The sequence below is a fragment of the Aspergillus karnatakaensis genome (genome assembly GCF_047715665.1).
Source record: "Aspergillus karnatakaensis strain CBS 102800 unplaced genomic scaffold BJY04scaffold_104, whole genome shotgun sequence".
Taxonomy (NCBI): domain Eukaryota; kingdom Fungi; phylum Ascomycota; class Eurotiomycetes; order Eurotiales; family Aspergillaceae; genus Aspergillus; species Aspergillus karnatakaensis.
Window position 1 is genome coordinate 1 of NW_027395816.1, and position 27,887 is coordinate 27,887.

The 27,887-nt window shown below is 48.5% G+C and overlaps 7 protein-coding genes and 1 non-coding gene across 8 annotated transcripts; 6 read left to right on the plus strand and 2 right to left on the minus strand.

Moving 5' to 3' along the window:
* The first annotated feature begins 3,044 nt into the window (after positions 1-3,044).
* On the plus strand, positions 3,045-3,167 carry BJY04DRAFT_t162. The gene has a single exon. It is a non-coding gene; the product is annotated as a tRNA-OTHER (tRNA).
* A 6,915-nt stretch (positions 3,168-10,082) lies between these two features.
* On the plus strand, positions 10,083-12,437 carry BJY04DRAFT_203607 (uncharacterized protein). The gene is made up of 2 exons (XM_073713371.1): positions 10,083-10,233; positions 10,288-12,437. Exons 1-2 carry the CDS (start codon positions 10,183-10,185, stop codon positions 12,061-12,063), a joined length of 1,827 nt encoding a protein of 608 aa, XP_073564363.1. The 5' UTR covers positions 10,083-10,182; the 3' UTR covers positions 12,064-12,437.
* Positions 12,438-14,084: 1,647 nt separating this feature from the next.
* Positions 14,085-15,493, plus strand: BJY04DRAFT_224890 (uncharacterized protein; the record flags this gene model as incomplete). The annotated part of the gene is made up of 2 exons (XM_073718082.1): positions 14,085-14,624; positions 15,422-15,493. The coding sequence occupies 2 exons, from the start codon at positions 14,085-14,087 to the stop codon at positions 15,491-15,493; spliced, it is 612 nt and encodes a 203-aa protein (XP_073564364.1).
* A 688-nt stretch (positions 15,494-16,181) lies between these two features.
* BJY04DRAFT_224891 (putative peptidase family-domain-containing protein) lies at positions 16,182-18,425 on the minus strand (the record flags this gene model as incomplete). The annotated part of the gene is made up of 1 exon (XM_073718083.1): positions 16,182-18,425. The coding sequence occupies one exon, from the start codon at positions 18,423-18,425 to the stop codon at positions 16,182-16,184; it is 2,244 nt and encodes a 747-aa protein (XP_073564365.1).
* A 1,174-nt stretch (positions 18,426-19,599) lies between these two features.
* Positions 19,600-21,603, minus strand: BJY04DRAFT_225858 (uncharacterized protein; the record flags this gene model as incomplete). Its single annotated transcript, XM_073718284.1, has 1 exon — positions 19,600-21,603. The coding sequence occupies one exon, from the start codon at positions 21,601-21,603 to the stop codon at positions 19,720-19,722; it is 1,884 nt and encodes a 627-aa protein (XP_073564366.1). The 3' UTR covers positions 19,600-19,719.
* Positions 21,604-21,994: 391 nt separating this feature from the next.
* Positions 21,995-23,263, plus strand: BJY04DRAFT_225862 (uncharacterized protein). Its single transcript, XM_073718285.1, has 2 exons — positions 21,995-22,701; positions 22,756-23,263. The coding sequence occupies exons 1-2, from the start codon at positions 22,064-22,066 to the stop codon at positions 23,135-23,137; spliced, it is 1,020 nt and encodes a 339-aa protein (XP_073564367.1). The 5' UTR covers positions 21,995-22,063; the 3' UTR covers positions 23,138-23,263.
* An 849-nt stretch (positions 23,264-24,112) lies between these two features.
* On the plus strand, positions 24,113-24,955 carry BJY04DRAFT_211981 (double-stranded RNA binding motif domain-containing protein; the record flags this gene model as incomplete). The annotated part of the gene is made up of 3 exons (XM_073714478.1): positions 24,113-24,152; positions 24,202-24,293; positions 24,386-24,955. The coding sequence occupies 3 exons, from the start codon at positions 24,113-24,115 to the stop codon at positions 24,953-24,955; spliced, it is 702 nt and encodes a 233-aa protein (XP_073564368.1).
* A 1,517-nt stretch (positions 24,956-26,472) lies between these two features.
* On the plus strand, positions 26,473-27,643 carry BJY04DRAFT_12132 (uncharacterized protein). The gene is made up of 4 exons (XM_073708334.1): positions 26,473-26,741; positions 26,796-26,963; positions 27,028-27,075; positions 27,132-27,643. The coding sequence occupies exons 1-4, from the start codon at positions 26,611-26,613 to the stop codon at positions 27,478-27,480; spliced, it is 696 nt and encodes a 231-aa protein (XP_073564369.1). The 5' UTR covers positions 26,473-26,610; the 3' UTR covers positions 27,481-27,643.
* The last annotated feature ends 244 nt before the right edge of the window (positions 27,644-27,887 follow it).

Here is a 27,887-nt window from a genome sequence, read left to right on the forward strand (position 1 = left end):
TGTTGCTGTTGCTGTTGCTGTTGCTGTTGCTGTTGCTGTTGCTGTTGCTGCTGTTGTTGCTGCTACTGTTGTTGCTGCTACTGTTGCTGCTGCTGTTGCTGTTGCAAATGTTGGTGAAGATCGAGAAGTATACGGTCTTCCCTCCCAAGTGAGTCTGGCTCGCGAGTCGCGTCGGCTGTTCGGTGACGCGCCTTCCGCCCAAAACGTCGATATGGTCACGGTATTGGACGTCATCGGTATCTTTCAATCTACTGGGGCTTATTCTACGTGATTCGAACCTTTCAAGAAGCTGGAAAGATGAGGAAGCTGACCGCTATACTTGATATATCTACTATAAGGTTTAACAAGTATAGGTATATTGGGGTGCCTTATGATTGACGGTGCTGCGAGCAGGATCGAGAGCTTATGGGCGCCGGCGTCGCGTTTAAATTACACAGTACGGCCGAAACTTTGGGATTGGGCTTGGCTGTTGGCTGTCTCGTCAGAAACCTGCACGTGGACAATGCACGGAGTATATCGGTGAACTCGGGTGAGCTCGCGGATTGCATTTGTGGGGGCAGTGTGGTCCTGGACAGAAATCCCCGGGGTGGAGTGCCCGGGTTCAAGTCCGGGCTAGGCCGTTGGTGACTTTTATTATCGGCACGATTTGAGGCTAAGGGGGTCTTAAACCAGGGTTAACGGCTTGATATACATGTTACTTTACGGACTGATATATTCAGCCAGTCAGGCTACGAGAATTGAGACATCAGGAGGTCTATATGAATGGTTGGCTGAGAACTATGTGCGCTGGACTCGATGTGTTGCACTTCAGCATCAGTTCCGCGGACTTTGCGCGCCTCGAATACCCGGTTTCCTCTCAAAGGTATGTACCAACGTCCTTCCATATACGGTGTTTAACCTGTGCTCTAGGGCAGTACCATCAATTATTATCTGGGCTTTGCACTTTACAATCCCAGATAATGCTCATGTAGACATTGGATCGGGACTTTCTCGAGCTTCAACACTGTAGTTGGGCGGCTTACGTCGGACGCTCAATATCAATCAAATATCACCACAGGTAAGTTTTAACTCTTGACTTACGGAATTTAGCTTTTGGCGACCCTGATATATCAAGCTGCATTTGTTATACCAGATTCAGGTCAGTGCGCAGGGTTCTCAGTTATAGTATAAGTTACGGAGCGCAATTTCCGTGCCCAGACAGTAAAGTAAAACCTTCCCCAGTTTGTTATCGCCATTTGCCATGGGACCACAATAATTCTACTACTAGTTTCGTTATATAGCCATGGCCTTGATATCGCCGTACGATGTCCTCTTTATCTAGTCGGCGGAGTGCGGTGGTTGGAAAGAACAGATAAGGCAGCATATCTGATTGTCCATTTTGAATGGAACTAGCCCTAATTGTGAATAATCGCGGAATACAGGGCTGAACGAGTTGTATCCGAAAGTATATATTCATTGCCTTCACCGCCGGCGCCTGGAGCAAACCCCTAAACCGGCGGAGGTATAGTTAGGGGGAAGGAGCTGCCGGGGTAATGTAAAGAGGAAGGAACAAGGTTTCGGATCAAGCGACGGTCAGTGTTGTTTGAGATGGTACACTATAAGCGACGAGGTTGTTAGGTCCGTTTCGGTTAAGAAGAATCAAACACCCTGCTATTCTGTCTCGCGACGAAGCAGCCAGCATAGAAATAGCACCTCTTCGTAAAGGACATAAAAAATCAGAAGAACTCACTTACTACTTACTTTCTTTCTCTTCACCGTCCCTTTCACCTGTCATCTCTCTCTTTCCGAATCTCTTGTTCTCTTCTGTCCTACCCCTGTCCTTTTCTCGTATTCTTCCGCTTCCGGTCGAGAGCGCTAGCGAGTCAAAATAATAAACCTGGTCAATGGGCTCTGGAGTCAGTATCGGTGATCAATGAGATAGGTGAGCTCACCATCATGCGCGTAGATATCTTCCTCAATGTCCCCTCTCCGTCCGCTCGACTTGCTACTTGTTCAACCATTTCCCAGCCTCCGTGTAATCGTCACCCTGATCCTCACTCCGCAAGCCTCCTGTCGCCTTCACTCATTACGATGCCCTTCGTTGTCGATTCCTCGCTGTTGCTATAAAGATCGGGTAATTTTCGTGCAGATCTGCGGACACAAGAGATAGTTAGCCGTGGTTAGTAGTTAGAGCGGTTCCGTAAACGCCTATTACGCCACGGATCCATCCAAGCCCTAGGTAACTCCGGGTTCTTGTGCGACCATGCCTTCCAACGGAGACGACAATGGGTCGTTTTGCATATATTCCAGCAGCATGGACATCCGAATTATTGTCGCATCGCGTTCCAAGGTGCTTCACAGGTTCATGGATCCCCGGATGTGTGTTCCGCGCCACCTCGTAACGATCGGAAAGCGTGAGCGTCTGGAAATATATAGCGTATGTACTCCAAACAATTGGCTTGAATTGCTTGCGAAGCAGGGTTTGAGGCGGCGTCCTCCCATGCGAATGCCATGCTATCGCTGCCCTCAAGGTATCGTGTTGTCGGCTCCTATTACCGAAGACTGTGTGTTCCTTGCTTATCCAGTGTATTATGAGTCAATTTATGTGTTGAATGTCTCGAGTTCATGGATACAGTGCGATCCACAGCATGGAGGCGAAAGTCGGTAGGTAGTTGCACTAGATACTCCATTATTAACAACAGCCTTGAAGGTAACTAGCAGGATGAGCGCTTGCCATAATAGCCCAAACAGATCAACGTCAGCACTGTTGTTGTCGCTGGGACAGTTGTTTGATCCGTAGTTCGCAGTTGTCTTGTATACCAGTCAAAGACTCGAGCACTTAATCGGGCAAATTATGTCGCTGAAGAGTGTCAAAATCATTAAGCGAGGAAATATAAATCTGAAGAGACTGCGTGGGGCCAGTTGCCGTCAATCTTGAGTGTTTCTCGTTGTCGCTGCCCAAGGGAAGTCTGTGTTGTTTGGGAACCTCGCTTGGGAAGGTCTGTATCCTGGATTTCTTTTATTGAGTTATATATGCTACAAAAGTTCTACTATTATATTAAAAAGCGCTTTTAGTATAAGGGCTAGTATGCTTGGTAAGCTTACTATTCAGTACTTTAAAAACTTAATTTCTAACAAAATTACAGCCTTCCAAGCAAGAGATTCGGGTTCGAATCCCGAAAGGCGCATTTCTTTTTTTTGTGTTCTTTCTGGTCCGAGTGAGTAAAGCTCATCACATCTACCCGTCACGTTGAGCGTCATGGGTCAGTTTCAAGTGACGGGTTAGGTAAGTATCGTATCTAACTGTATGAGCTTGACCGAACTATATTAGGCTGCTTGATCGGGCTGTGGAGCTTCTATAAAATTATATATTCCTAGGCGCTGAGGTAATATACGGTTTCAAGCTTCAAAGTCACATCGGCGACTTGAAAATACCGCCTTTAGACAGGGAGTTCTCTATGGGAGGAACCCAACGAAGTAATATCAGTATTTAGGTAAGATTGTTTTCTATTCATTACTCTTTGAGAATCTCGCCAGGTTTCCTGTTCTCCCCTGTTCTCCCACAGAGGGTGTCGAGGAAGCCCCAAGCTGCCCATATTGTCAACTACAAGAAAATGAATACCATGGCCTGCATAGCAATTATATCAACACTGTCCGCAAATGATTATAGAATAAACCAAAGCATAAGTTTGTACATGCCCTTTCATCTGAACAGACCCACTCCATTGCTCCGAGAGGTTAGCAGTCGGGGAAATCTTCGACCAAAGACGCCAAAGAAGTTGACGTATGTGCGGCCGTTTGTCCGAATAAACCAGAAATGAGAGGGGAAGCTCTGAACGAATCTGGATTTGGTTAAGCCTCAGCTTTCGAGGTGATTGCACGGTATACCGACAACGCACAAGGAATGGACAGATATGGCTAGTCTGGGTTTGCGGATGAGCGTGTGTGCTAGGCAGCTGAGTGCCCACTTGCAATCATAGCCCAGGTGAAGGGCCATGGGAAGAAGCAAATTGTAAAACCAGCAATCATAGGTGGTCGAATGAGCGTGTGTGCCAGGCAGCTGAGTGCCCAATTGCGGTCATAGCCCAGGTGAAGGGCCTTGTAGGCCTCGGGAAGGTGCAAGTTGTAAAACTAGCAATTATAGGTGGTCGGATGAGCGTGTATGCTAGGCAGCTGAGCGCCCACTTGCGGTCACAGCCTAGATAAAGGGCCTTGTGAGCCCCGGGAGGAGCAAATCGTAGAACTAGCAAATACAGTTGATCAGATGAGTGTGTGAGCCAAGCAGTTGAGGGTCCACTTACAGTCACAGCTCAGATGAAGGACCCTGTATGTCTCTGGAAGAAGCAGCTCGTAGAACGAGCTCTTACAGCCCGCAAGGCTGAGCTTGTCATGCTGAAGGTCGAGGGATCCGGCAATCTGGAGAAGATCTCATTGGGAAGACTGGACAACATTGTGGTTCTAGCGCGGATCATCGCGCAACGAATGACAATAGAGTGGATGAATCAGTGATAAAATAGGCACCAGAGGCACCAGTAAATGAAAGAAAGAACAACGAAAGTCATCAAGTGAGGTTGGTTGATGGGGCATTGCTCGACTGGAAAAGTTGTTGGCATAGGAACACACGAAGAAGACCCAGAGGCAGACTGAGGGTACGGAAGGAACCCACTCAGTTACTGCCTCTTGCAGATTCTAGAGCCAGTAGTTCCCGGACGTTGAAGAAGCGGTCTCGGGCTACGTCTTATATATTTCTGGGCTCTTTATCAATTGACAAAGTAAGTCATGATATCGCGACTACATCCATTCGATCGATTGTCTGTTTGTCCGAGCTTGTCGACAAACTGTGCAATCACCGCGCAAATTGAGGTCCAACCAAAGCGTGATCCCATCGAAGCTTCCACGCATCGCCGCTGCGGATGCCGCTGTCGAGGAAATAGCACTGGCGAGTATGACTAAGCCGCTGTTGCTTCATTTTTGTTATTGTGAGTTTTCATCACAACGTCTTGTTCTTATCCAGATCCATTACCTACACACTTCAGTTACGAATCCTATCCAGTCCCTTCGTTATGACTGTCAACAAAGATGACTCGAGAGAAGAGGCTTCTAGCGACATCGCGGAGAATGAAAAACGAGGCTGTTTTCCGCCATCTAGATATGTTCACCGGCGCCCCCGCTCAACCGGCGCCCCCGCTCAACCAAAGCCAATGGCGTTTGGGTAAGATATATCATATCTATTCGTATAAGTGAGGAAGCGGCGAAAACTAATTTCTCAATCTGCAGTTCTACAACCACCGCCTCGCGAAACCCCTCCCGGACTCTACGGATAAACCACCAGAACGACTTCCGCATATAAATTACGATATATTGAAAGAGGGATTGTTGCGAAAGAAACTGGAAGATCTCGGTATACCGAATTGGGGACTGAAACCATTGCTGCAAAACGACACACTGAATGGATGAACCTCTGGAACGCCAACTGTGATTCCAGAATACCGAAACCTAAGCGCGAGTTGTTGCGAGAATTAGATGTCTGGGAGCGGACCCAGGGTGGAAATTCAACGGCCTTCTGCCAGACTAGCAGAGCGGTTTTCCAGCCATGAAAACACTTTTGCCGTCACGGACTTCGCGCTCCACTAGAGCAATTCGAAAAACAAGCTTAATGGCAACCCATTCATTCGTCCGTCTCATATTTTGTCTCCAACAAAGTCGTGATATTCCTTCCCGCATGGTGATGACTTGAGAGTCAGGTATGGTACTCAATAGCATCTTTGTTGTTCAGGCGATATTCCAGCCGAAGTGTGTATCCGATGTGTTATTTTCCGGATTATAGCACGGTAAAGGGGTATACGCCCATAGAAAATTGACTTAGCAACTTCTCTGCTCCTTGATCAAAGGCATCTCTTGCTCGTAGTGTTTCTCACCCCGGGTTCAAAGGGGACATCCGTCTGCTTTCAAGTCTAAACCAGGCGCATGGGCGTCAGCAAAGTGGGTGGTGAAAGAAACTAGTCAAAGTATGGAACAACTTACAGATCTGTGATGCCACCCGAGGCGCATCTCGTTGAAAAGTTCGGATTTTGTACCGAGGCGCTGGAAGCCAAGCAACTAGGAATTAGAGTTGAACCAAGCCGCATGAACAAGCCATTTTAGGATGATCAGGTAGTTGAGAATAGACAAGGCATGATGCAGTGGCGATATCGCTCGATTGACGAGGTGCGCTGGAAGATACCGCGTAGACTCAACGCCTAGGTTGGTGTTCCTGAGAGACATTCGTATTTGGAATTGATGAAGTAGGATGAGACGATGGAAGTTTGGCGTAACTTGTAAAAGCGCTTTCCGAAAGTGAAGAGAGAGTCAAACACATAATAGACCTGTCATATAAGCAGTCAATTACCAAACCCAGCAGCTGGATTTTGACGGTCTCCTTGACACTCGAAGGTGGGTGAGCTGGAGGTGCTGGGGAGTAGCCTTCCTTGTAAGATTCACATAACATTATAACCTCTCGGGATCGTAACCCACCAAGCACGCAAATACCAGCTAGGTATAACCTGCAATCCCTTCTAGCACCCTAGGTTCTTGTGGTCTCGTCAAGCTTCGCGAGTTCGGGGTCTAAACGAGTTGACAAGTCTTTCGCTCGCAGTTAACACTGCCCTCTTAGCCTTCCTCCTCTTCACAGTATATCTTATGGTCGAAGCTGGCCGATCTTGGGCATGAGGGAGTCGGTGGCGGCGGATAGTCTTTTTGCATTCGTGGTATGCAGTATTCACTGCTTTGGCCTTTATGATCTCCTGTAAACTAGATCTTTGAGTTAGCTTTGCTTTACTGAAAGCACTCAAGCATTCACAAAACATGGACTGGTGGGTACCAAGTAGATTACCAAGAGGCCGGACCACATTGTGTTCTAGCTGTCGTATTTGCTTGTGCCCCGGATCTCGCGTTGGCTAGTCGATGCTCTCTCTTCTTGAATGGGTTTTTGCTTGTTCAGATATCCTGATAGCGTGAGCAGACAGTGGGTTCGACTACCTGAGTTATGGTATTGCCGCGCTTTGGATCCGCGTTGAGCGTTGATGCGGCTTTTATTGGTTTCCAGGGAAGTTTGCACGTAACGATTAGGCCGTAGATGTCATAAAATGATGTGTGTATTAGGCTGAAATATGGTCAAGGGTAAGAGGTGGCTTCTGAAAGATCTCTGGCAGGTCAGTCAATGGACCACCAAATACATATAAGTCCACGTTACCTCTAGCACAGCACCAAGACCCTGCTATATATCGCCCCTCTTATCCTGTCCAAGTATCGCTTCATATGAGCCACTCATATAGATCCAAGCACGGGAGTTCTCGCGCAAGCTGAGTGATGGCTGAAGCGAAGGAGCACCATATAAACAACGAGGGCGCGTCGGGATTGGCATATCACGGTAGTGGTCTCCTAAAATCTGACGCAAAAAGATCAGCAGCTTTCAATAACTTCAAAATGGTTTTCTTGGGGGTTATACCTTGTCGAGAGGGCCTAGAGGTGCGAAGGGTGTAGAAGCGCCAGCCGTGTTCAAGTACAGCAAGAGCATAACTTTCCTTAGCTGCTAGCCTGCACTCAAAGGTATTCTAGCGGGTGAGAAAAGAGAGCATGGGTAAATCAGCAATCGTTAATCCGGCTGGGGTAGGATTCGCCTTTCACAAGGATCGTCCGTACGTCTTCCACTGGAGAAACTATTGCCAACGGAGTTCCGCTGCTAGCGACTGCTGACCATCTGAGTACATAAGGATAAAATGAGCCATGTTGAGCTAAACCTTGGTAGTGAATATAGGCGTGCATACTCTCCAGATTCATAATGCAGAAACGCGGATGAACACTAGCAGGAGCTTCGCTACTAATTGTAGTTGGCCACCGTCAATGTTGCTTGTAGACTCTCGGGTTGTTAAGGATTGTATACTGACCGTACATTGATATAAGTAGTATATAGAGATTTACTCCTACAAGTCTGAATGATTTACGATCTACTTATACACAACTCATGCATCGAAGTATTTTCAACATTAAAAAAAAGGTATTTAACGAAAAAAAAAAAAAGAAAACAGGCCGCAGCACAACTCGACACTAACACAAACATCACTCAACAACCATATTCACATCCTCAGCATTGACTTCCTTTCCTTTTTCTGACTCGCGTGATTCAACATCGGCCGAACCGGAACGGGAACTGCTGCTTTCAGCAGCATGCACCGACCCCTTACTGCTGGAAGCAGTAACGGCCTTTACTGGGCCACGAGGGCCCACGGAACGGGTCGGCGGGGGGGCGGGGAGGCGGGCACGGGCGGGGGCGCGGGCGGAGGGAGGGGCGGACGGGCGGCGTCTGGTAGACGAATCTAGTTCAAGCCCCTACTGTTGGTTAGTATGTGATATCTGGATAGTTAAGCACACACTTACCATGCTAACGAGAGCCGAGAACAACCCCCTTCGGGGGCAGTGCCTCGACAAATGCCCTTGTTTGCCACACTCGAAGCATGTTCTAGTCTCCTAATATACAGACTTATATTAGCATCCATGCACAGCTTATTAACTTGTTCAGGTTCAAGGAGCAGAGTATACTTACAATTCTCGGAATGCGACAGCGCCTGGCAATGTGGCCTTGCCTTCCGCAGTTGTAACAAGTCTACAATGTGTTAGCAGTGTTTATTCAGGTGTATTGGGCTCTCAAGAGTTGGCGTTGGAAGCAAAAGTAATCACATTACAGGAGTTCACTTACAGGAGGGGGAGGAGAAGGAGGGGGAGGGTCGTCTTGGTGATTCGTCATTGTGATTTGATGAAGAAGAGGTGCAGGAGGAGGCGCTCTCTGAGGTTCTGGGAGAGCTGCTAAGGGATAGAAATGGTCAGAATCCAGATATTGCCTAAGTCTTACCGTGTGAGAGGGTTTCTACAAGCGAAGCCCTGAAACTGCTTCAATTACATCATCCCACAAACACTTGTTATCGATAAGTAACTAGGTAATTTTTGCGTAGGCTACCTAGAGAATTATTGACAGACCGGGTCATACACATAGAGAGATGTGTGATAATCTACTGCAGTTTCAATGACCATAGTATTATACACTAAGCCTCGGAAAATAAACTATCAGGTACACAAGCATTATCTAGTCCTATTAAAGTTAGCTAAAGCATGCGTGGGTATGGCATGAGGAAGGTGGGTATGTCATTCGCCCAATGCCGCGTATGTAGGTACTATGTAGGGGTCTTCGAAAGCTGACCCGTAAACAACAGAAGTGGGACCTGGGTGCATACCCGCGACCCCACATAATCAGAATAGATGAACAGTCCATATATAAGAACTACTGGCTGATGGTAAAAGTCTAGATACTCTTGTTTTGTGATTCTAGGTCAGCATTTGTAGTTCAAACATTGTTTTGAATTATGGTATACATACTAACCGCTACACTAACGGCGCCGTGCATGTCTATTTGACTAGACAACGGGGTATCTATACTGTATTTAGCTCCAAGGACATCTCTTTACATGCGATACGCAGAAGATGATGAAGCAGTCAGATACCTTCAGTGCCTATAACTAGTGTCGTTAAGCTCCTATTACTCCTCCGTAGGCCGGAAAGAACTGTATTTTCCTATTACAGTTTGCGCGGTGAAATATATATTTCTGCAGGACTCTTACGTAGTAGACCGAAAACTTCTGGTTCGACTCAACGGAGAACACGATGTCAGAAGAACATTGCATCGAGAAGACAGTACAGTAGGGCTTATGCTGTGATTCTTTTAGAAATTCTTATCTTCGCTATAACGTACGTCAGCAGCTGTCGTCCGGGGTCTCCTCTCTAGATTAGTCTCTCTCGGCTAATATTAGTGTTTGACCCTTCATTTACGCTTATTAGAGCCTGCCTGGGCCATCTATACATCGAGATTTGCCAGCGAATGCCCCATGCTGTACGAGACTTCTGGTCGGTCGTGTTTGTAGCCCTGAGCATGCATTGTGGATGCATAAACTAGGCATGACTGAGTAATGCTAACTATGCATAAGCGATGAACTGCCCATGACGTCAACTGACCGCCTGCCGCGTTAGGTCTTTTATTTACACCGTCATTTTGGGTTTCACTCAACAACTCACACCACCACAATCACCACCCACCTCGTGCTATTCGCGACACTCCACTCCACAACGCTCAGACGATATTCAACTCTCTCTATCTGCCATTAATCCTCCTTGAGAATGCCTGTCCGCCGGTCCGCTCGCCTTAAGAGCCTAAACACGGCCGTTGAGGTAGGCTGTTAACGCCCTTGCTTGGGCAACCGCTGACCCTCGCTTTCATCGCAGGAAACTCCCACAGAGTCGCCCGTCGCCCAAAGCAATGTCAACAAAAACAAACAGAACCGCCTCGGAACTGTGGTAGAGCGCGAAGAACCTTCCACCAAGACTCAAACCACCCCCACCACACCAGCCAAAACACAAACAAACACACCCAAAGCCACACACATCCCGCGAATGTCACCCACGAAAACTCCAACGACGTCTGTTACGCGTCCGGACCACTTTGAGATGCATCCGAGCAAAGCACACCAAAGCACCACCAAACAGCCAGACTCGGGCTTGGTGCTCGGGTTCAAGCCCGTCAAGAAAGACGCGCAGGGCAATATCGTCAAGGAGACACCGGCACAGAACACACCAAGCAAAACAAACCAGTCTCCTGCGTCCGCCTACTACGGCACCCCCGCTCTCGACTTCAAGTTTTCTTGCGAAGATTCCCAACTCAGTGACGAGGCGAAGAAGCTCATGGAAAGCCTGCGCGAGGACGTGGCTCGGATCAAGGCCAACATGATTCACGAGAAAGTCACCAACGCCGTTGAACCGGAACAGAGCAGCAGTCGTAAGATCGCCAAGCCGAAAGGCAAGTCTGGCCGGTTTTCCGATGCCCACATGGCCGAGTTCAAGAAGATGGATTCGATTGCCAACCATCCTTCCGCATTTCGGGCCACTCCGGAATTCCGTGCCAGAAAGGAACGCCTGCAGTCCGCTCAAAAGACGCTCAAGCGGACCAACTCCAAGGCGCGACTGGATGAGACGGAAACACAAAACTCTGCTAGAGCTACGCCCAAAGCATCTACGCCCACTGCTACACCCGCCGCGAAACGAGTGAAGCAAAACACCGCCACCGAGACTGCTACAGAGACTGCCACCCCAAGCCGCCTGACTGGCATCAAGTCTGCCATGCGTCCCAGGTCGAGCATTCGCAGCTCGCTGTTGACGCCCACTCGATCTTCGATAGCACGTGCTTCGAGCCTGAAGCCTCCCCGTACTAGCATGATTCCTTCATTCGCACGCTCTCCACTCTCCAAGCCTGCCGAAGTGCCCACCACTCCCCGCACAGAGTTCAACCCGCGCTTCAAGAGCAACATTCCTACCTTGAGCAGCCTTAAATCTATCCTGCGCCCCCACCAGCCGTTGTTCTCGAAGGATCCGAGTAAGATCGCCGCCGGGACTCATCAGACTGCCCCAGATTTCACCCCAGACCTTCTGCTGCAGCCGTCGCGCGAAACCTCACATGAACCGACCGCGACACCATCACCTAAGAAGCGAGTAGAATTCACCCCCTGCACAAAGCCACGCCAGGCTGAGGAAGTCATCTCGCCTTCGCCATCAAAGAACACAGTTGCGATCACATACCCTTCGACGTGTGACGTGGTCTATCCCACACTTCCTACACTCACCCCAGAGCGTGGTAGTGCTCGCAAGCCCACAACCATCCGTCCCATCCGTCCATCCGAGGCGCCGGTCGAAGCCACCCTTCCTGAAATCCCAGGCATGCCCCACGGTCTCAGCCACAAGAAGAGACACCGAGCCACCGAGGATGAGGCTGACCGCGAGAATGTGCCTCCCGCCGACGAGGCATCCCAGGAGCGCAGCGCCAAGCGGGTCAAGATGAGCTCGCCGTCTAAGATGATCGCATCGAGCCCACTCAAGTCCCGCTCCCGTACGCCTCTGCGGCCTAGCGCTGCAGGTATCCGAAAGGGAACCCCAGGCAGCGCGCGTCCCAAGAGCGGCATGAGCTTGAGTCGATTGAACATGCTCGCTCAGCCGAAGAACCGCTCTTGAGCACACAGTCTTATTTTCTTTGAGCGTTGAGCATGTTCCATCACCAGGCGGCGTATGTTCGCTGTCGGTTGGCTCGTCTATCAGTGTCAAACACAGTTCACCGCGTGTAGTTTACTGTCGGACTCGATTTCTTGATGCGCCTTCGGGCTTTTTTTCTTGTTGATTCTTTGGCGCTTGGATGCATCCGGTATGCAGGATATGAAGGCGTTGTATCTTCTTTGCGATTGTAATTAGTTTCACGACGGAGAGGGTGGATTTTGATTTGTTTGAGTATGGATTGCTAGGCTTTGTTAATATTGATTCCATGGATGAATTGTTCACCTGCCAACAATCTGTTGACTATTCGTCGTATTCCTACCTCCCGAGGTCGCCAGATAATTTCTGGGCTGTGCATGGCAGGCCAATTAAAACATTGCTTGCTGGCCGGCGGTTAAAAAGCTATGTTCTGATTGGTGAGACTTGTCTTTTCTAGTATTTAGACCCTATGCTTTCCTTTTATTTGTATAAACCCCCTGTTAAATTGTATTTGTATAACTTAGCTAATGGTTATTGATTTTCCTACCTACTAGTATTTCTGTTAACTATAGTATTATGTGAACCCGAAAGTTACTTAATAGTACTCCTGTAAAGTTGGATACCAACTGCGACCATAAAATGTCGAACTGCTCGTGATTGGTGACGAGAGATGAGGTCAACTCAAGGAAAAGTGTCAATCGTGGCTCCTGGATCTGGTTGTGTATGGTTATTGTGCAGTGTGGCGGTGAGATCCATCGCAGTGGTGGTGAGGTCCGTCGCAGTGGCAGAATAGGTGGCCGAAGCTGAGAGTGAATCTGGGCGAGCGAGTGATGAGGTAATGAGGGCTAGGGTATCTCGTACCCGTTTCTGAAGTTGAGATCTGAATCTCCACAGCTGTCAAACTTCTACCGGGTTGTCCCCTGGCTCCGCGCTGGTCTCCGGCGGTGTCGTGGGGGGGGAAGGGCCGGGGGCGAAGCTCCTGCGCCCGAATGGAGTCCCTGTGGCCATTCGTGGGAATCTATTTGCTACGATCGATCTGCAGCTCTCCTGGGGCCTCGTAGCGCATCGAGCCTACACTCCTTGTGCTACTGAATAGGCCAAGAGAAATACCCCAGTCAATTACAGCTGGGTCTCACTCTTCAAGGAACAGTCTTAGCCCTGGGTTTATTATTTTTTTTTGTTGTTGCACCTGTAAGCCCGCTTTTTACCTTAGGCGAGACCTAGCTTGGGACTCTGGGGCATCGATTGACAACGGGACCTTAGTGACTGTTGTTAATTCCAGATAATCCGATACAACACCTCGGGATACTAGTAATTCATTAATATCCGAAGGAGAGATGCTGGCTGCGGCCATAGATAAATCCTAGTGTCTACGAACAACCAACATGTACTGCATAACAGCTGTCAAAACTTTACAATTCTAGCATGGAAAAAAATTGTACTAAAATATACAGGATTAGCACTAAGGCAGATCCATTACCTACTCACACTCTTGAATGTTACCGGAGGGGAATGAGGGCAGAGCCTCCAGGGCTAATGCTTGTGTAGCGTGGTGGATGATTCTACTAATTAGAATCCTCAGAGGCAGAGCGCGCTTCTATTTCTTGTAAGCAAAGTCATATGAGGGGGGATCACACGTAGGTGCTTTCAACGACTGCGCTTTTGTCAGGCAGGGGAGATCCTTGTCCTGGGGGTGATGATTGGACGTAGAGGGTTTCTCGCCCGCTCACAGGTGCAGGTGTGTTGCAGCGTTGGGACCTAGGACTTTGAGTAGAAGAAGGAAGGATAAGTACGTCTGTCTTGGCCTTCTTGGCCAACTTTCTCTGTCTTGCCCTTCTTGGCCAACTTTTGGTGCTGGTTTGAACTTTTGCCTAGTTTACTCTGAGTAGTCCTTAGCCGTGAAAGATATTTAAACCCGCATTTCCCTTAAACAAGTACAGCCAAAGAATATCTGAATCACCCAAAAGCTTTACTGTTCTAGAGTATTATCCTATTTTTGTTCTAAGATGCAACACTCGGATAGCTCGTCTCATGCCACTGGGTATACAGGTTCCAGTGTCGGACACACACCCGAGAAAACACCCGTCAACCCACCCGTCAAAATGCTTGTCAACACACCAGTCAACACGCTGGTTGACGCACCCATCAAGACTCTTATTAATCCTCCCTTCAACCTTTCCATCAGCACCCGCTTCCACAATACCGTCAACTCAGAGGCCCATGAGCCCCAGTGCAGCGATTACTCGACTCACACTATTTTGCCAACAGGGTCGATTTCATTTTCAGTCCCCACGCCAAACCAGGCTTCTGTATACGGAAGCACTATGCTGGACCTTTACGGCAACGGTTACCCGCCGTCAGCAGCGGCAACAGCTGTTCTTCAACATAATTTGGTGCATTCCGTGGGCGAGTTTCCGAGTTACAACGTTGCTCCGAACCCGGGCATTTGGTGGGACTCTCCTTCAACCCAAAGTCCACTTCTGCTGGACCCTGCCATGTTGCAACACAACGCCAACGTGCCTGTTTTCGACCAAAACAGTGTCAATGTACTAGGTCAAGCGATGAGGTAAAAAGGCCGTCGAATCCTGAATCGTGTGTTTATCATTGGATCTTCTGACGGTCAAATCGTTGATATAGTGCCGCCCAAGGACCCCTCTTTCAATGCAAATGGCAAGGCTGTGAGAGCTCTCATCGCTTCAAGAGAGTGGGTGATCTGATCCGTCATATCAGGACTATACATATCTTGTCAAACTGTTTTCCATGTCTTATCGATGACTGCGAGAGGGCTTTTGGACGGAGAGATCATCTGGTCGAACATCAGAAACGCCATCATGCCGATGCCATACCCGAGCTCCTCATGCTTCCGTCGGCCGCTACTCATCCAAGTTTCGGCTGAACAAACAGATACTGGTGGTTCCACTAGAGAAGGTCAACTGAATAGGGGCCGAATCTCTGGAACGATCATACCTTGAGTTTTCGGGAGTTTGAGCGTTTGTATGAGCTTATATAGATCGTCGTTCATTCACTGGGTTGAGTTGATAGCGAAATGCATTTTGATTCTGATTCCTATTACACATTATCCGGATAAATAAAGCACTTCAGCTGACGTATATGATAGCCGGACCTAGAGGCGTATACCTGGTGCGAAAACAAGGGAGACAACATAGCTTGTCTCTGACCTCACCGCTGTACGGGCCTCAGATATCGTGTGTTGCTAGATTCGAGCCCGCACCACTTGGACAACAAACACAACACCCTGAATGAGAATGCATAGGCATCCGTAAAAGCAGTCTGGACACATGAGTGCTCGCCTTGACAGTCCTCCTCATACTGAGTCCGACAGATGCAAGCCCCGGATACTCGGCAGACGAGGTCAGAGTCAGAGCGCCAGCGGTATCATTCAGCGGGTTTTTAAGATTTTCTAGCTCCGGCTCGGGGTCTCCCATTTGTAGCAATACAGTCCCGTACTTCCCCTGTGTCAAGCCTGATTGATGATGCAGCACAATTAACTTGCCCAGATGCATATTCTGCAGATTGACTTGACTAATAGAGCCATTCTTGACACCTTCAGCCTTTGCTGTACACTGATCATGTCTGCGAGGTTGTTATATCGAAGTCATCTTTGTTTCCTTTGTGCTTTGTCCTTGCATGATATCTATCCTTTTTTCTATTGTCTCAAGTTCTTCATGCCACTGGGCTGCAAATTGGGCAAAAGAGCGTGTCAGGACCTTGACCTTGTTTGCAATTGCGCGCCTGAGAGTGAGGCCTTTAATGGAGGATTCGAAGGTATGTCGTTGAGGCCGAAGAGAGGTTCATTGCGTGCAGGATGCATCTAAGTGCAATGCGAGGTTTTTTGGAATGTACAGCGTGTGACACGACAAGAATAGCTCAAGCTTAAACGATATACCTCCAGTTCCCCAAGAACCACAAGTACCAGTGAGCGATTATACTAACTCTGACCCAAAAGGCATGATTCCCCTGTATGAATCTTCGTACGAGATCTCTACTGTTTCCATTTGCTCGATCCCTGAAGCTATACACAGCGTCAATACAAATCCCCAGCACAAAATCAACCAGAACAAGAGCTAATAAAACACCAATATCTACCTCGAAGGATTCCTCAACGCCGCCATATCATAAACCGCCTCCGGCAACTCCACCCCCCTCGGCGCCGTCAAAATCCCAAACTGATACGTAAACCCCGAATGCACATCACTCTGTCCATAAAAGCCCACAATCACTTCATCCTCGCCGGGCTCAAGCGTCACCACGCCATCGCCATCCTCCTCTCCATCATTATTATTGCGGTCCTCATCACCCTCACCATCAGAATTCTCCGATCGATCGTAGTAATCCCGCACATTCAAATGCCCCCAGCTCTTGCCGTTGCTCAACGTCATTCGGATCCCCGCGAGACTGCCCCAGCCATCGTCATTCTTGCAGATCGCAACCTTGGTGATTGTTTCATCACCCAGATCGAGGCTCTCAGAGGCGTGTCCACCGAAATGATGACCCCCGCCCGGCCCGCAGTTCTCATGGCTTCCGTCTTCATAGTAGACAACCGCGCCGTCCATCGTACATCCAACACGGAGATCAATCGATGTCGCGCGGTACAGGTTCCCGTCACTACCGCGGTGCTGGAGGAGCATAGCCCAGGGCGTGTATTCAGCGTGTTCGTTGCTGTTGGCCTCGAACGTGTTGGACTGCACGGCTTGTTTTTGCAGGATGATCTTGCTGCCGGGGATGGTGATGAAGGGTTTCTCCTTGAAGAGGTGCCAGGCGTCCTTTGTGATGCGCTCTTTGCCGTTCATGGCCAGGGCGGTGATTTTAAGCGGTTGGTCGCGGGGGAGGTTTTCGATTGTTGTGTTGATTTGCAGGGAGGTGCAGGTGCCGGTTACGTCGGTGAGGTAGGTCTTTGCGTGGGAGTCGCCGCTTTGCACGGTGACTTGGGCGAGGCCCGATTTGCAGGATATTTTGATGATTTCTTCGGGTTCATCATCATTGTCGTCGTCGCCCTCGACTTCTGCGGAGATGATGATAGAAGCGTTCTTGAATTCGTTGGAGACAGGGAAGTCGTCGCCGGGGAGGGCAAAGTGCGGGAGGAGTTTGAATTTCAGCACGTCGCGGAGGTCCCATTTGGCTTCATCTTTGAGACCCTCGTTGGCTTGGTGTGCGATGAAAGGGATGGCCCAGGATTGGCTGTAGCCGCGTGCCATGATTCCGGATGTGTGTGCGGCGCCGAAGGCGTGGCCGACTTCGTGGAGGAAGGCGCCTTGTCCGACGAAGCAGGCGCCGCGGAGAGTGTCGCATTCGTTGTTGTCGTTGCCGACTGTGTCGCCGGCGAGAGTTAGGTCGGTCAAGCAGGCGGGGATCTCCTCCATGAACCGCGGCCATGAGTAGGTGAGGTGGCTGCCGAAGATACCGAGAGATATGCCGTTAGGTTTATGGCAGCCCAGCGCCGCATGGCCCAGTATCAAACTCTGCTCTGCATCGTAGTGCGCATCTAGTATCAAACCCGCAACAACGGGGCGGTTTCTCGACTCGAAAACTGGAATTCCTGAACTTGCAAGCGCGGCCTCGAAATACTGGTGCAGAGCCTCGCGCTGCTGGCCTCGGGGGTTCTGCTGCGCGACTTGAGCATCGCGGATCTGCGCGACGGTCTTCTTGGATCGGATAATGTGCACCTTTGCGACGGCGTTCATTGCGCTTCTTGCTGTTCCTGCTTGATGGACGCTTTGAGAGACAGTGTTAGATCCCCATTCCTCATCTAGACGAAAGGAGCGCCGGCCAAGGCCCTTGTCCCGGAAGTCTTCTGCTGTCAGAGCCTGCCACATGTACGCTGACATGCGCATCTTCGATACCGCCGCATCGATGCTAGCATGCGCAGTGGAAATACCACCATACTTCGCAGGCGGACAATCGATAAGCAGCGGTGAATCCTTGGCAACTAGAATGGCCAGATGCAGAGGAGGGAGTTGCAACAACGGGACGTAGTTCAATGAAAGCACAACCGAGTCATGGATTCCATGCGCGTGGTGCAGTTTGAGTTCAATCTTGTTGATGCCAGGCGACAGCATAACAAGTGCCTTCCAGTTCCCCTTATGCAGCGGCCAATTCTGAGCCGGTTGCTTATGGTTGAAATTCGCGCTTGTCGTGACAGAGACGAAGTTTGTTTCCTCGGCGTAGTCAAATGCCTGACATTCGCCGTGAAGCGAAATACAGGTCTGGTGCACGGTCTCTCCATCATCGAAATTGGTGATTCTGAATGATCGCTTTTCGATTGGTGTTGGCTTCACGCGGCGTGGCTTGGGCGAGATCGCCTCGGAGTCAATTGAGCGTTTTGTCATCGTGACTGGGACTTGACTGGAGAGTTGATTGAAGTTAGGCTGATGGAGCTGAAGCTGAAGAAGAGATCTTATATAGCGCGGAGCCCCTGTGGCCGGGGCCTGGAACCTGTGGAAAAATTAGGCATCTAGGCTCCCGCCACGTGTGCCTGGCAGGCTGGGATGTTGCCTGTACCTAAAGCTTGGCTGGGGACGCTAACTGCAATGGGAGGAATGGGTGGGGTTGTGGAATGTAACCTCGGAGGGACCCAATCACAATCGAGGTTTGCTTGAACAGTTGTGCATAAAAACCTCAACTGTGATTGGATGTCAGGTTGAGGGTATTTTTATCCACGGGCCTGGACTTTTTGACTTTGGGGGACGATCAGACGAGAGTTTTCAGGTTTGCATTCCTCCTTCATTGATATGTATTTTCAAGCGTGGCCTCATCGCGCAAGCAGGGCACGGATTAGGCCTGCTCATGGCCCAATTCCCATGACGAGGCAGGTGCAATTGTAGCAGCTGGGTGCGACTTCTATGACAATTATATGTGGTACAGACTCTCTAGATAGGAGCGACGGACGCGATCCCGTTGACTGGGTTGGAAAGGTGCGACCAACTTTGGCATTTCCCATCGCTAGTGGACGGCAGCTTTAGGTTTCGGAGCACAGTTCTGCAGGTGCATCGCCTAATAATATTGATCAAGAGAAAATGAACCTGAAAAGTGCAACTGGCGTTCCAGAGAAGGCTTTTATGATGTAGAACCTATCTGTACGTGATATACGTACACCTTAGTTCGCCATGTTGTATCGGTTGACCCATCTGCTTGAAGATGATTAGATGATTTTGTCTCCTAGGAAGCTTGTACTCGCCCAGAAAATAGGATTAGGCTAGATCCCTACTCTGGTTTCTTCATACTAATAGACGCATCTGAAGGCATAAGCCGGTACAGGAAGCTGCGGTAGCTAGGAAAGTGGAAAATGCGTCTCGGCCGTGGACTAGGCCTTAGATCGAAATGGCAATGGTCTTTTAGAGCTGGTCTGTCTTCGATGGTAGACACGCGTGGCGCATGTAGGATTATATAGATGAGGCTGAGCCATCTAAAATAGTCATGAAAGTCTGGTGCATTGGTCAAGAATATATACAATAAGGGAAAGTATTGTGTGATAAGCGGCGGACAACTGTGGGTCTTGAATAGCGTAAACGGTGGCAAGTCAGCAAGTGATTTACATCTAGAATGTGAGGACCTGTAAAGTTGATGCTGAAAATGATGGATTCTAAGGCTATAAACGGCCACGATTCCACGTGCTCCACACCACTATTTTGTGCCTGAAGGGGAATAATAGAAAACAGGTGAACTTGATTCCGGTTTATAGCCCCAACAAGACGCCTCATCATCCGTGGCGGAAGATCTCAGTCCTTTTAGAGGACTTGAATCCTGGGAAGTCGCGGCCCTTCTCAGATCAGAACTTTCGGGTGAGGCTTTCAGCGAAAGGTCGACCTGGCTCGGGTCCAAATGGTCGGCTGTGATTTTCGAAGCTTCATTACTTGTTGTTTTCATGTCTGAGCTTTTTGAGCTCGGTACTTGGAGAACATCGTTCAATGTTCTGTCAAAAATGTTGCGGAGAGGATGCTGGTATTCGTCAATAACGTCTCCTGAATTTGCAGGGCATGCACTGTTCTCTACTACAGTCTCGTTGTCCTGCGGTGGTTCGAGTTGCAGCAACTTTGACAAAGTGGACTGAGAATCGGTTTTAGAGATAGCCTGTCGCTCGTCTTTCGCAGCAGGTAGAAGTACCGCCCGCCGGGAAATTCGCTGCACATCCTCAAATATCTCAACTGCTGATATTATGTAGGCTGTTTTTGTGCCAACACCTCCGCCAAATATATGGCCATAGAGGTAGCCAGAAGCCTCATCTATGGCCCATGACCCGCAATCTCCAGGTTGCACAAATCTATCCAGCTGCAGGGCAAATATCTTTCGGGCCGTAGTGCTTTTCGGCAGACGTATGAATCGGGGTGTAGCAAATAGGCTTCCGCTTGTTATACCATAACAACCCGATACGATGGTTACCCTGCGAATCTCATTGCCAATTGGAGCAACCTCCCGAACACAAATAGTATGCGAAGGATTTTGCGGTGTCTTGAAACTATTTGTCTTTTCCTTGTCCTCGTCATGGACCTCGATCAACAGATAATCAAGCGATCGGCTCCCGATGGCAGCGCTCGAGCTTAATCTGGTAAAGCCTAGGTCTGAAGGTCGATGGATACTCGAGTGTAGAGGCGGCTGAGTTTCAATAAATAGGTCTTCGTTTAGATTGCTGAAGTCATTTTCGAAGCCATGTTGAGGTTCTTCACTGAGTTGATTGGTCATCTCTAAAGTTCCATTATCGCCGTCGCTAGTTGTGGCCGTCGCAAGGTAAGTGATCGGACTACCATCCTCGAATCCAGAATCATCGAGTCCTTCTCCTTCTCCTCCCCACCCCCCCCCTCCTCCTCCTTCTTCTTCGTCTTCGTCTTCCTCGCTCTCCTCTCCGTGGTCTGCGTCTATTTGCTCGCCGTTTGGATTGCCATTACTGACAGGGCTCCAAAGCTCGTTGTCGTGCACTAATTGTTGATGCTCCTCTTGCTCCAGGATGTGGTACACCGTGAGATAGAAGGATCGATTCCCAACACATACGATGCCGCCAGCTGTAGCTCGTCTTCCTCGTTCTTCGGTTGATAGTCGAGAGATACTTAGTTCTCGGGCCATTGAATTGCCCGATAACTTGTAGTAAATATCCCGAGCGACCATGTGTGTGTAAGATTTATCGTCAGGATCTCGGTCTAGGACTTGATCGCCGAGAAGCCGCAACAAAGTGCTCATATCGGGAGGATAGCGAGCGTGAGTCGTTTTCACCGTGGGAAATTTCTTGAGGATGTTGCTTTCTTTCACCATCTGACACGCTGTTTTCCGCATCTTCTCATCTTCTGAGGAGAAAACCAGGTACGGTATGGCTGTTTCCGCAGTGCGCCCTCGCATGTAAATGGACCAATATAAATAATCTTGTGAAGGCTCAATGCATCGATCAAGATAGTTCTTGATAGTCTGAGCAAGCTCGTCCTCAAAGAGCTTTTGTACTGGCCCGACTGCTTCCCAATAGTTTCTGCCGAGTATTGAAGATTTTATCAACGGCCCCACGGATTCTGATAGTGGTTGCATTGCCTACCAAGACAAAGGGTAAAGTTCAATAGACAAGTTTAGGATAACTGCGTGCGAAAAAAACCTATCTTGCTATGAAAAAAAGTAGTCATAACCTGGAAGGACAGAGAAGCAGGGAATATCCGCTTTAAGCCTTATGTGCTGCTGACGCCAATCTCACGCGGCGTACTTTTTTTCAACTGTTGAACTGTTGGACTAGATCATTGAGGCTGAAACTGCAGTGCTTCCAAAACCCCGCTTTGGTTGGGTAGCAATGCCTGCATTTGGGGGACCAAACCCATCGGAGAAGGCTCTCCGCATAAAACGTTAACCAAAAAATGAGGCTCAATTGAAGAGTAGAAAAAGAGGAAGAAAGGTGCTGGAGCAAAAGAAAGAGCTACCAGTAGGACGAGTTATTTTTATTTGATTTTATTGTGCAGTTGTCAATTTCCTGCACTGTCCTTTTGAGAACGGCTTTCAAATGGCTTCGCTCGACAGCAACATCTACAATGGTCCCCTAACAGCTACCACGAAACAATTGATGACCGAAGGTCTTTGGGGCCCTCTACCGGCAGTTCAGAGATTTTCAAACGGCGAACCTCCGCAGGAACTGAACCTCGACGCCTATTTTCATTTCTATACTACATCATGTGCTCGTGTCTTCCATAATAGTGGAGGGAATTTGTCTGTTCAAACGCACCGACAAATTCTAGGCATAATCCAGCAGTTGCGCAGAGGCGAGACTCGTGACCTCATTCGCAATTCTCTTTCTTGTTCGGATCCTGTCGCTCAGGTGGACGATTCAATCAGTCTAGCCGCACAACTTCTGCTGATGTTAAACTTTGCAAGTCCACGATACGCCATCTCAGGGACTACACAACTCTCATGGGCTACCGATGGTGCGATCTCAGCCTCGATTCATGACCACTTTTTTTCTCGGCGGCAACTTGATGATGTCTTTATCAGTTTGGACTCGTCTTTTACGGCATACAATGTTGAGAAACTCGCAGGAATTGAAATTGTTTGGACAGATAACCTTGCCGACCACCTGCGCTTGGTAGAAGGAGACGGAAAGGTCGCTATTTTCCACCATGTCACATTTCTGGAGTGCCAACATAAGTGAGCTCCCGTATTGAACAACATAACTGGTCGGCCAGCTGATTTGAATATCAGTTCTCTTCTTCCCCCAAATTTAGCGAAAGAAACTTTGCGGACGATTTCACTGCTCTTCCCACAGGGGGATAAGCAGACAGTGCAGAAGTATCGGTCTTGTACAAGAATTGATGCAAGGATTCTACGGTGCGGTAAGCTACGTGATATAGAGCGCGACATAAATAGTTTCTTCTTCTGGAGAGACCGATTGGTGATACTGAAGCAAAGGTTTGATGCCGCGCATCCGAGGACTATCAATCAGTGGTGGAGGGATAGGAGAAATGGTGTCCAGTGGTATACTTTCTGGGTGGCGATATTGATCCTCATATTGACGACGTTCTTTGGCTTGGTGCAATCGGTAGAAGGTGCACTTCAAGTTTACAAGGCTTTCGCTCGGGATTAGCTATTACCTTGGTTGACTTGCTTGGAATGAGGGACACCACCTCGAACTTGGCGACAATTGTTGTACTGTTGTATGAAGAAGATGAAAGCTCAGAGTCAGTTGAAATTTGTGTCTACTCTCCCTTGGAACATCTTAACCTATATTCGACGACCGGAAATGCGTTTACATAGTATTTCTCCAGCCAATTTCAACCTTGCGGATATGCCTTGAGCCTTGTAGCATCTGTTGAAAAGAGACCGGATAACGCGTCAGATAAGAAAAACCGAACTAGTTGCCTGTTGGATGCACTAGTCTCTAAAGCCTATTGCCTCGAATGGTGGCTTTACCTTCCTAGTACTCTTGCGTGTTTTAACGATGTCCAAGAGTAGGGTAAGATTGGACGGGCTGAAAACCTTTTAGAAGCTGCTAGAGAACGTTGACGCGTCTTCTGTTTAGTGGCGTTATAGAACCTGTCTGACTGGGCAAACGGAAAGGGCTATTTACTCTCACTCGGATCAGCCTCGCAATTATGCAGTCATAGCGCAGTCAGTGGTCTCTCTCCTAACCTAGGTATTTCCTTTCTCCTATGTCTTGATTATAAGAAGGCTATGCTTGGCTGCATATCTTGATGCAGTACCAGCACCAGGAATACGAAAGGCTAGCACAGCCTGATACAATCTGAGTAATCATTGGTTGCAATACAGTCTCCGGTCAGCTGAAGTCAACAGGTTGGGTACTCTTGCATTATGAAAAAGTCATAGCCCGGTTTTCGTTGTCTATTAGACAAAGGAAAAGGCTACTTCAGTGGTTATCAATGTCATAATTTTGCTATTCCAGTCATCTAGCGCCCTGGCTGATCCTTCACCCTTTGTTCCTGTTAAGTATAAAAGAGGGTTCATATTGGGTCTTACTTGCGAACCACTTCAAAAACATTGTCTCTTCAACTCTAGTCGACTTATTACCAGAATCCTCAATCAACCCAGATTACTGAGCGAGATGCCTTCAACAGATTTCCTAGCTGAGGCCCGGTCATATGGTAATGTCAACGGCCAAGGCTTGATTTAATGATGTTAATAATGTGGCAGATTTGCTGGTGGGGACCACCTTGCTTGTAACCTATATTACTTTGGAAAATGCCAAAGAGGCCGACCCAAGTATCGATAGGAGCACTTTTGAGGTTAGTTAAAGCTAATTGGTCTTCACTGGTTTTCTTTCTGTCTATGCTCTTGACTTCGCTTTCCTCTAAACTTACTAAATAAAAGTCTGTAGGACGAAGTCACTCGGACATTCAAAACCTTCAGTTATAACAAAGTACTTCGAAACTTGAATGAGTACTTGTCCGACACCGGAACTGTTCAAGATCCTGAGAACGATTTTCTCGTGGCTCTTGGTTTCTTGCATCGCAAGAATTCGGATACTGACTTTCGAGCTATAATCACCAAGTGGATCATACCGGAAATACGGTCTCTTCAAGCTCACGCAGGCAGCCCGCGCAGCGAATCAGTCCCTAACCCTCGCGACCAAAGCTCCCCCCCGCCGTATTCTTCTACTAGAATTCAGTCTGAGACTGTCGAGTCTCAGCAACCAGCCAGAGAACCGCAGAGATCAAACTCCTCCAACGTCGAAATTTGGAGATACACTTCTCGTTTGTGGGAAGAAGCGCAGCTGCATGATCTACCACCAAAATGTACAGATACGCAGCTGAGTAACTTCCCTACTCGATTTCGAGTTATTGTGGAATTTCGTGGGGCACAAGGTCAAGGTGAAGCCTCGAACAAGAAACAAGCGAAACATATTGCTTCAAGGGACGTTTGCTGGCAACTGGGGATAGTCCTTTGAGTTTCATGATAGCCTCATCGCCCTACCTTCCTACGAATATAAGCTGTTTTAGTTCTTGAATAACTTGGCGGGAGGGTTTCTGGTAGAATACAAAACTCTCCGCTCAGCCGTACAATGAGCACAGTGGACAAGCCCGTCCTTCCACAGTAAACTCTTTGCTGACGGACCAAATCACCAAATAGAAGGTTCGCGGGGATTTGATCCTTTCTGATACTGTGGATTTTAAATCTAGGTTACTCATTGATGTGCCCGAAGCGCGGCCGTAATAAACCATCGGTTCAGATTAGACTGTTATCCCGCGGGTTCCACCAAAACTGTTGAGTGAACTGGGAATTAGGAGGGCTTTCATTCATAGATTGCGCTAGTTAATGAAATAGATCGCTACTGTGGGTCAGTAATAATAACAAAGCATTTCAAGCGGCTATCCCGAACGCGCCAGAGCCAACCAAAACAGGGATTTCACAGGTCCTCACCTTACAGGGTAAATAAGGCAGAACAAGCACGCTCACACACTAATTCGCTGCGGAGTCCCAGATTATGGGTGAAAAGGACAAGAGATCATAGCTGATCTCATACAGCTCGCAGGGAGCTGACCCCTAACAAAGCCGACTTTTATCTATGCCTTCTCTCCTTCTCTTAACTTCAAGGGATTTGTCTTGAAGACGTCAGATGCTGCTATTCGATCAATCTGACCGAGGACTCGGAGATGTTCGCGTTTGAGGTCCTTAAACTCCTCGTCGAGCTGGTTGTGCCAGGGGTATAGGACGAAGACTTGGAAGGCAAGCGCCGAGGACGCGACCGTAAAGTTGACGAGTGAGATTGCACGAGTGATTATCATGGTGACGAGAAGCCTGTCTTCATTTGCAAGTTAGCATCATGCTTAGATTCACCAAGGAGCAAGGAAGACTTACTATGATAGAGGGGAGATGCCGGATAGTATTTAGAGAAGAGAAAAGTCACTGCCAGAGAGATTGAGGAGCTGAGAGAGCGCTGAAAGAGAAGGCTTTTGCGTCATTTCTCGCTGAAAGTCACGTAGATCGGGGCAAATACCGAGGGGGGAGGGCGCCATGTGGGTCTCTAAATATAATCTCGGAGATTGTTCGTATCTGTCGGCTCCGACAACCGTTCGTCTTGCCGCCGTTCTTTGCGGGGGATAAAGAGATCATGCATGATGCACAGGGATCATGCTCAGTGCCGTAGATCTATTTATGCATAGCCTGTCACGAATAAGGCAGTCAATTAGAGAAATCTCACAGAGTCGCGCTTGGCCCATATGGACTGGTATGACATTCCATAAACGTGGCATGATCGAGACGTTCGTTTTCCAAGGCAAAAGTGCTATTCGTTGCAAAGTAGCGATTGACCTATCATCAGGATAATGGCTCGAGTATACAGACTTATAATCTAGTTATACATTAATTTTGAGATGGTTCCTTGTCCTACTAAACCTCGACGGCGAGACGCCGGCCATTGCCGGGACAGATGTCTATATGCAGGGCATGACTCGCCCGAGGATTGCCGAGTGGACGTTTGGGCTCCACCACCTAGTTCTTCCAAAAGGAAGAATATCCCCACTGGAGCTGGGAACAAACTCTTGTCCAGATCCGGTTCCTGTCAACTACGCCACCCGGTAACCTCTCAACCCATTGTCGATTATGCTGAGCTTCGACTATAAACAAGGGTCTCTACGGTATCTTTTCTTCCACGGTAATCATGGCGATGCCCCATATCCGCCGCACTTGGAGATTGAGGCCAGTATCGTAATTTTTACTGGAGAAGGCCAAGTGTAAGTCACGCATTCATTAAAGCTACACCTTCGATTCGTGCCCTAACAAAAAAGTCTGGACGGCGGAGATTTCAAAAATCTAACCTCGCGCTATCACTTTATCAATGGAAATTATGAAGCGTTGGATGGCTCCGATCGAGAGCCCTTACCCGCAAAGCCCCTGGTCGAGAGACTTCTGAAAAACGTCTCCGTACCGTCACTTGTCCTCGCCGAGGTTGCCCGGTACGTGCCCTAGGCACATAACCTAACTCCTCCAATCGCTATTACTAATTGGGTGCATCACTAGAGATCAAATGGGAAAGGAGTTAAACGCGCCGGATCCGTTTTTCTGGATGTATGCGCTTCCTGCCTCTTAAACCGCCAATGAAGCACTGATAGTATTACAAACAGCGCAATATTAGTTCTCGGAAGAAGCGACCTTCGCCCTTGCACAGTTAGCGACAGGGAGTATCTCACTCTTATGCTACATGCATTTGTCCCGCGTTTTGTAGGCTCACTGGCTCCAGTCGCCTGTGAGTACCTCCCCGGAGATGCGCGAAATCTAAGCTCCCAACTTGCCGGAAGAATACAGGAACATGAAGACAGCCCTGAATTCTCGACTTTCATCTCCATGTATCGGTCACGGTATGTGCAGAAGCCGTTAGAGCGGAAGGATGTGCTGGAGCTTTACTTGCTGCATATTGTAAAGATGCCATTTGAGTTGGGGTTGTCAGTGCGGAACTCGCTGATTCGATACTGATATTCTGTTCCGGTCGCCTGGTACTTAATGCATGGTTACGAGGGAAGGCTCGTTGGCCTCAGTATTTGCTGTAGCTGGGACAACAGGTCATCTACATCTTAGATACGGATGCTTTGTATCATCAACAGAGACCCTCTGATAACTTTCAGTACATTCTTTTCTTAGAGCTACAACCTCTTAAAATACGACTATATCTAATTTACGCTAACGCTTACCTGGACTTGGAGCAGTCGTTTATTTGGAAACACCCGTTACCGCTATTTGATATAGAATCTATTACTTTTTACAGCTGCCATGAGGTTGCTCTCAGCCATCAAGAAGATTGACATTCCTCCCCCTAGTTCTGCTATGGCTTCAAGTGGAGGGAGCACCAACCGACGCGTATCACATTAAATAAGCAGAATGGC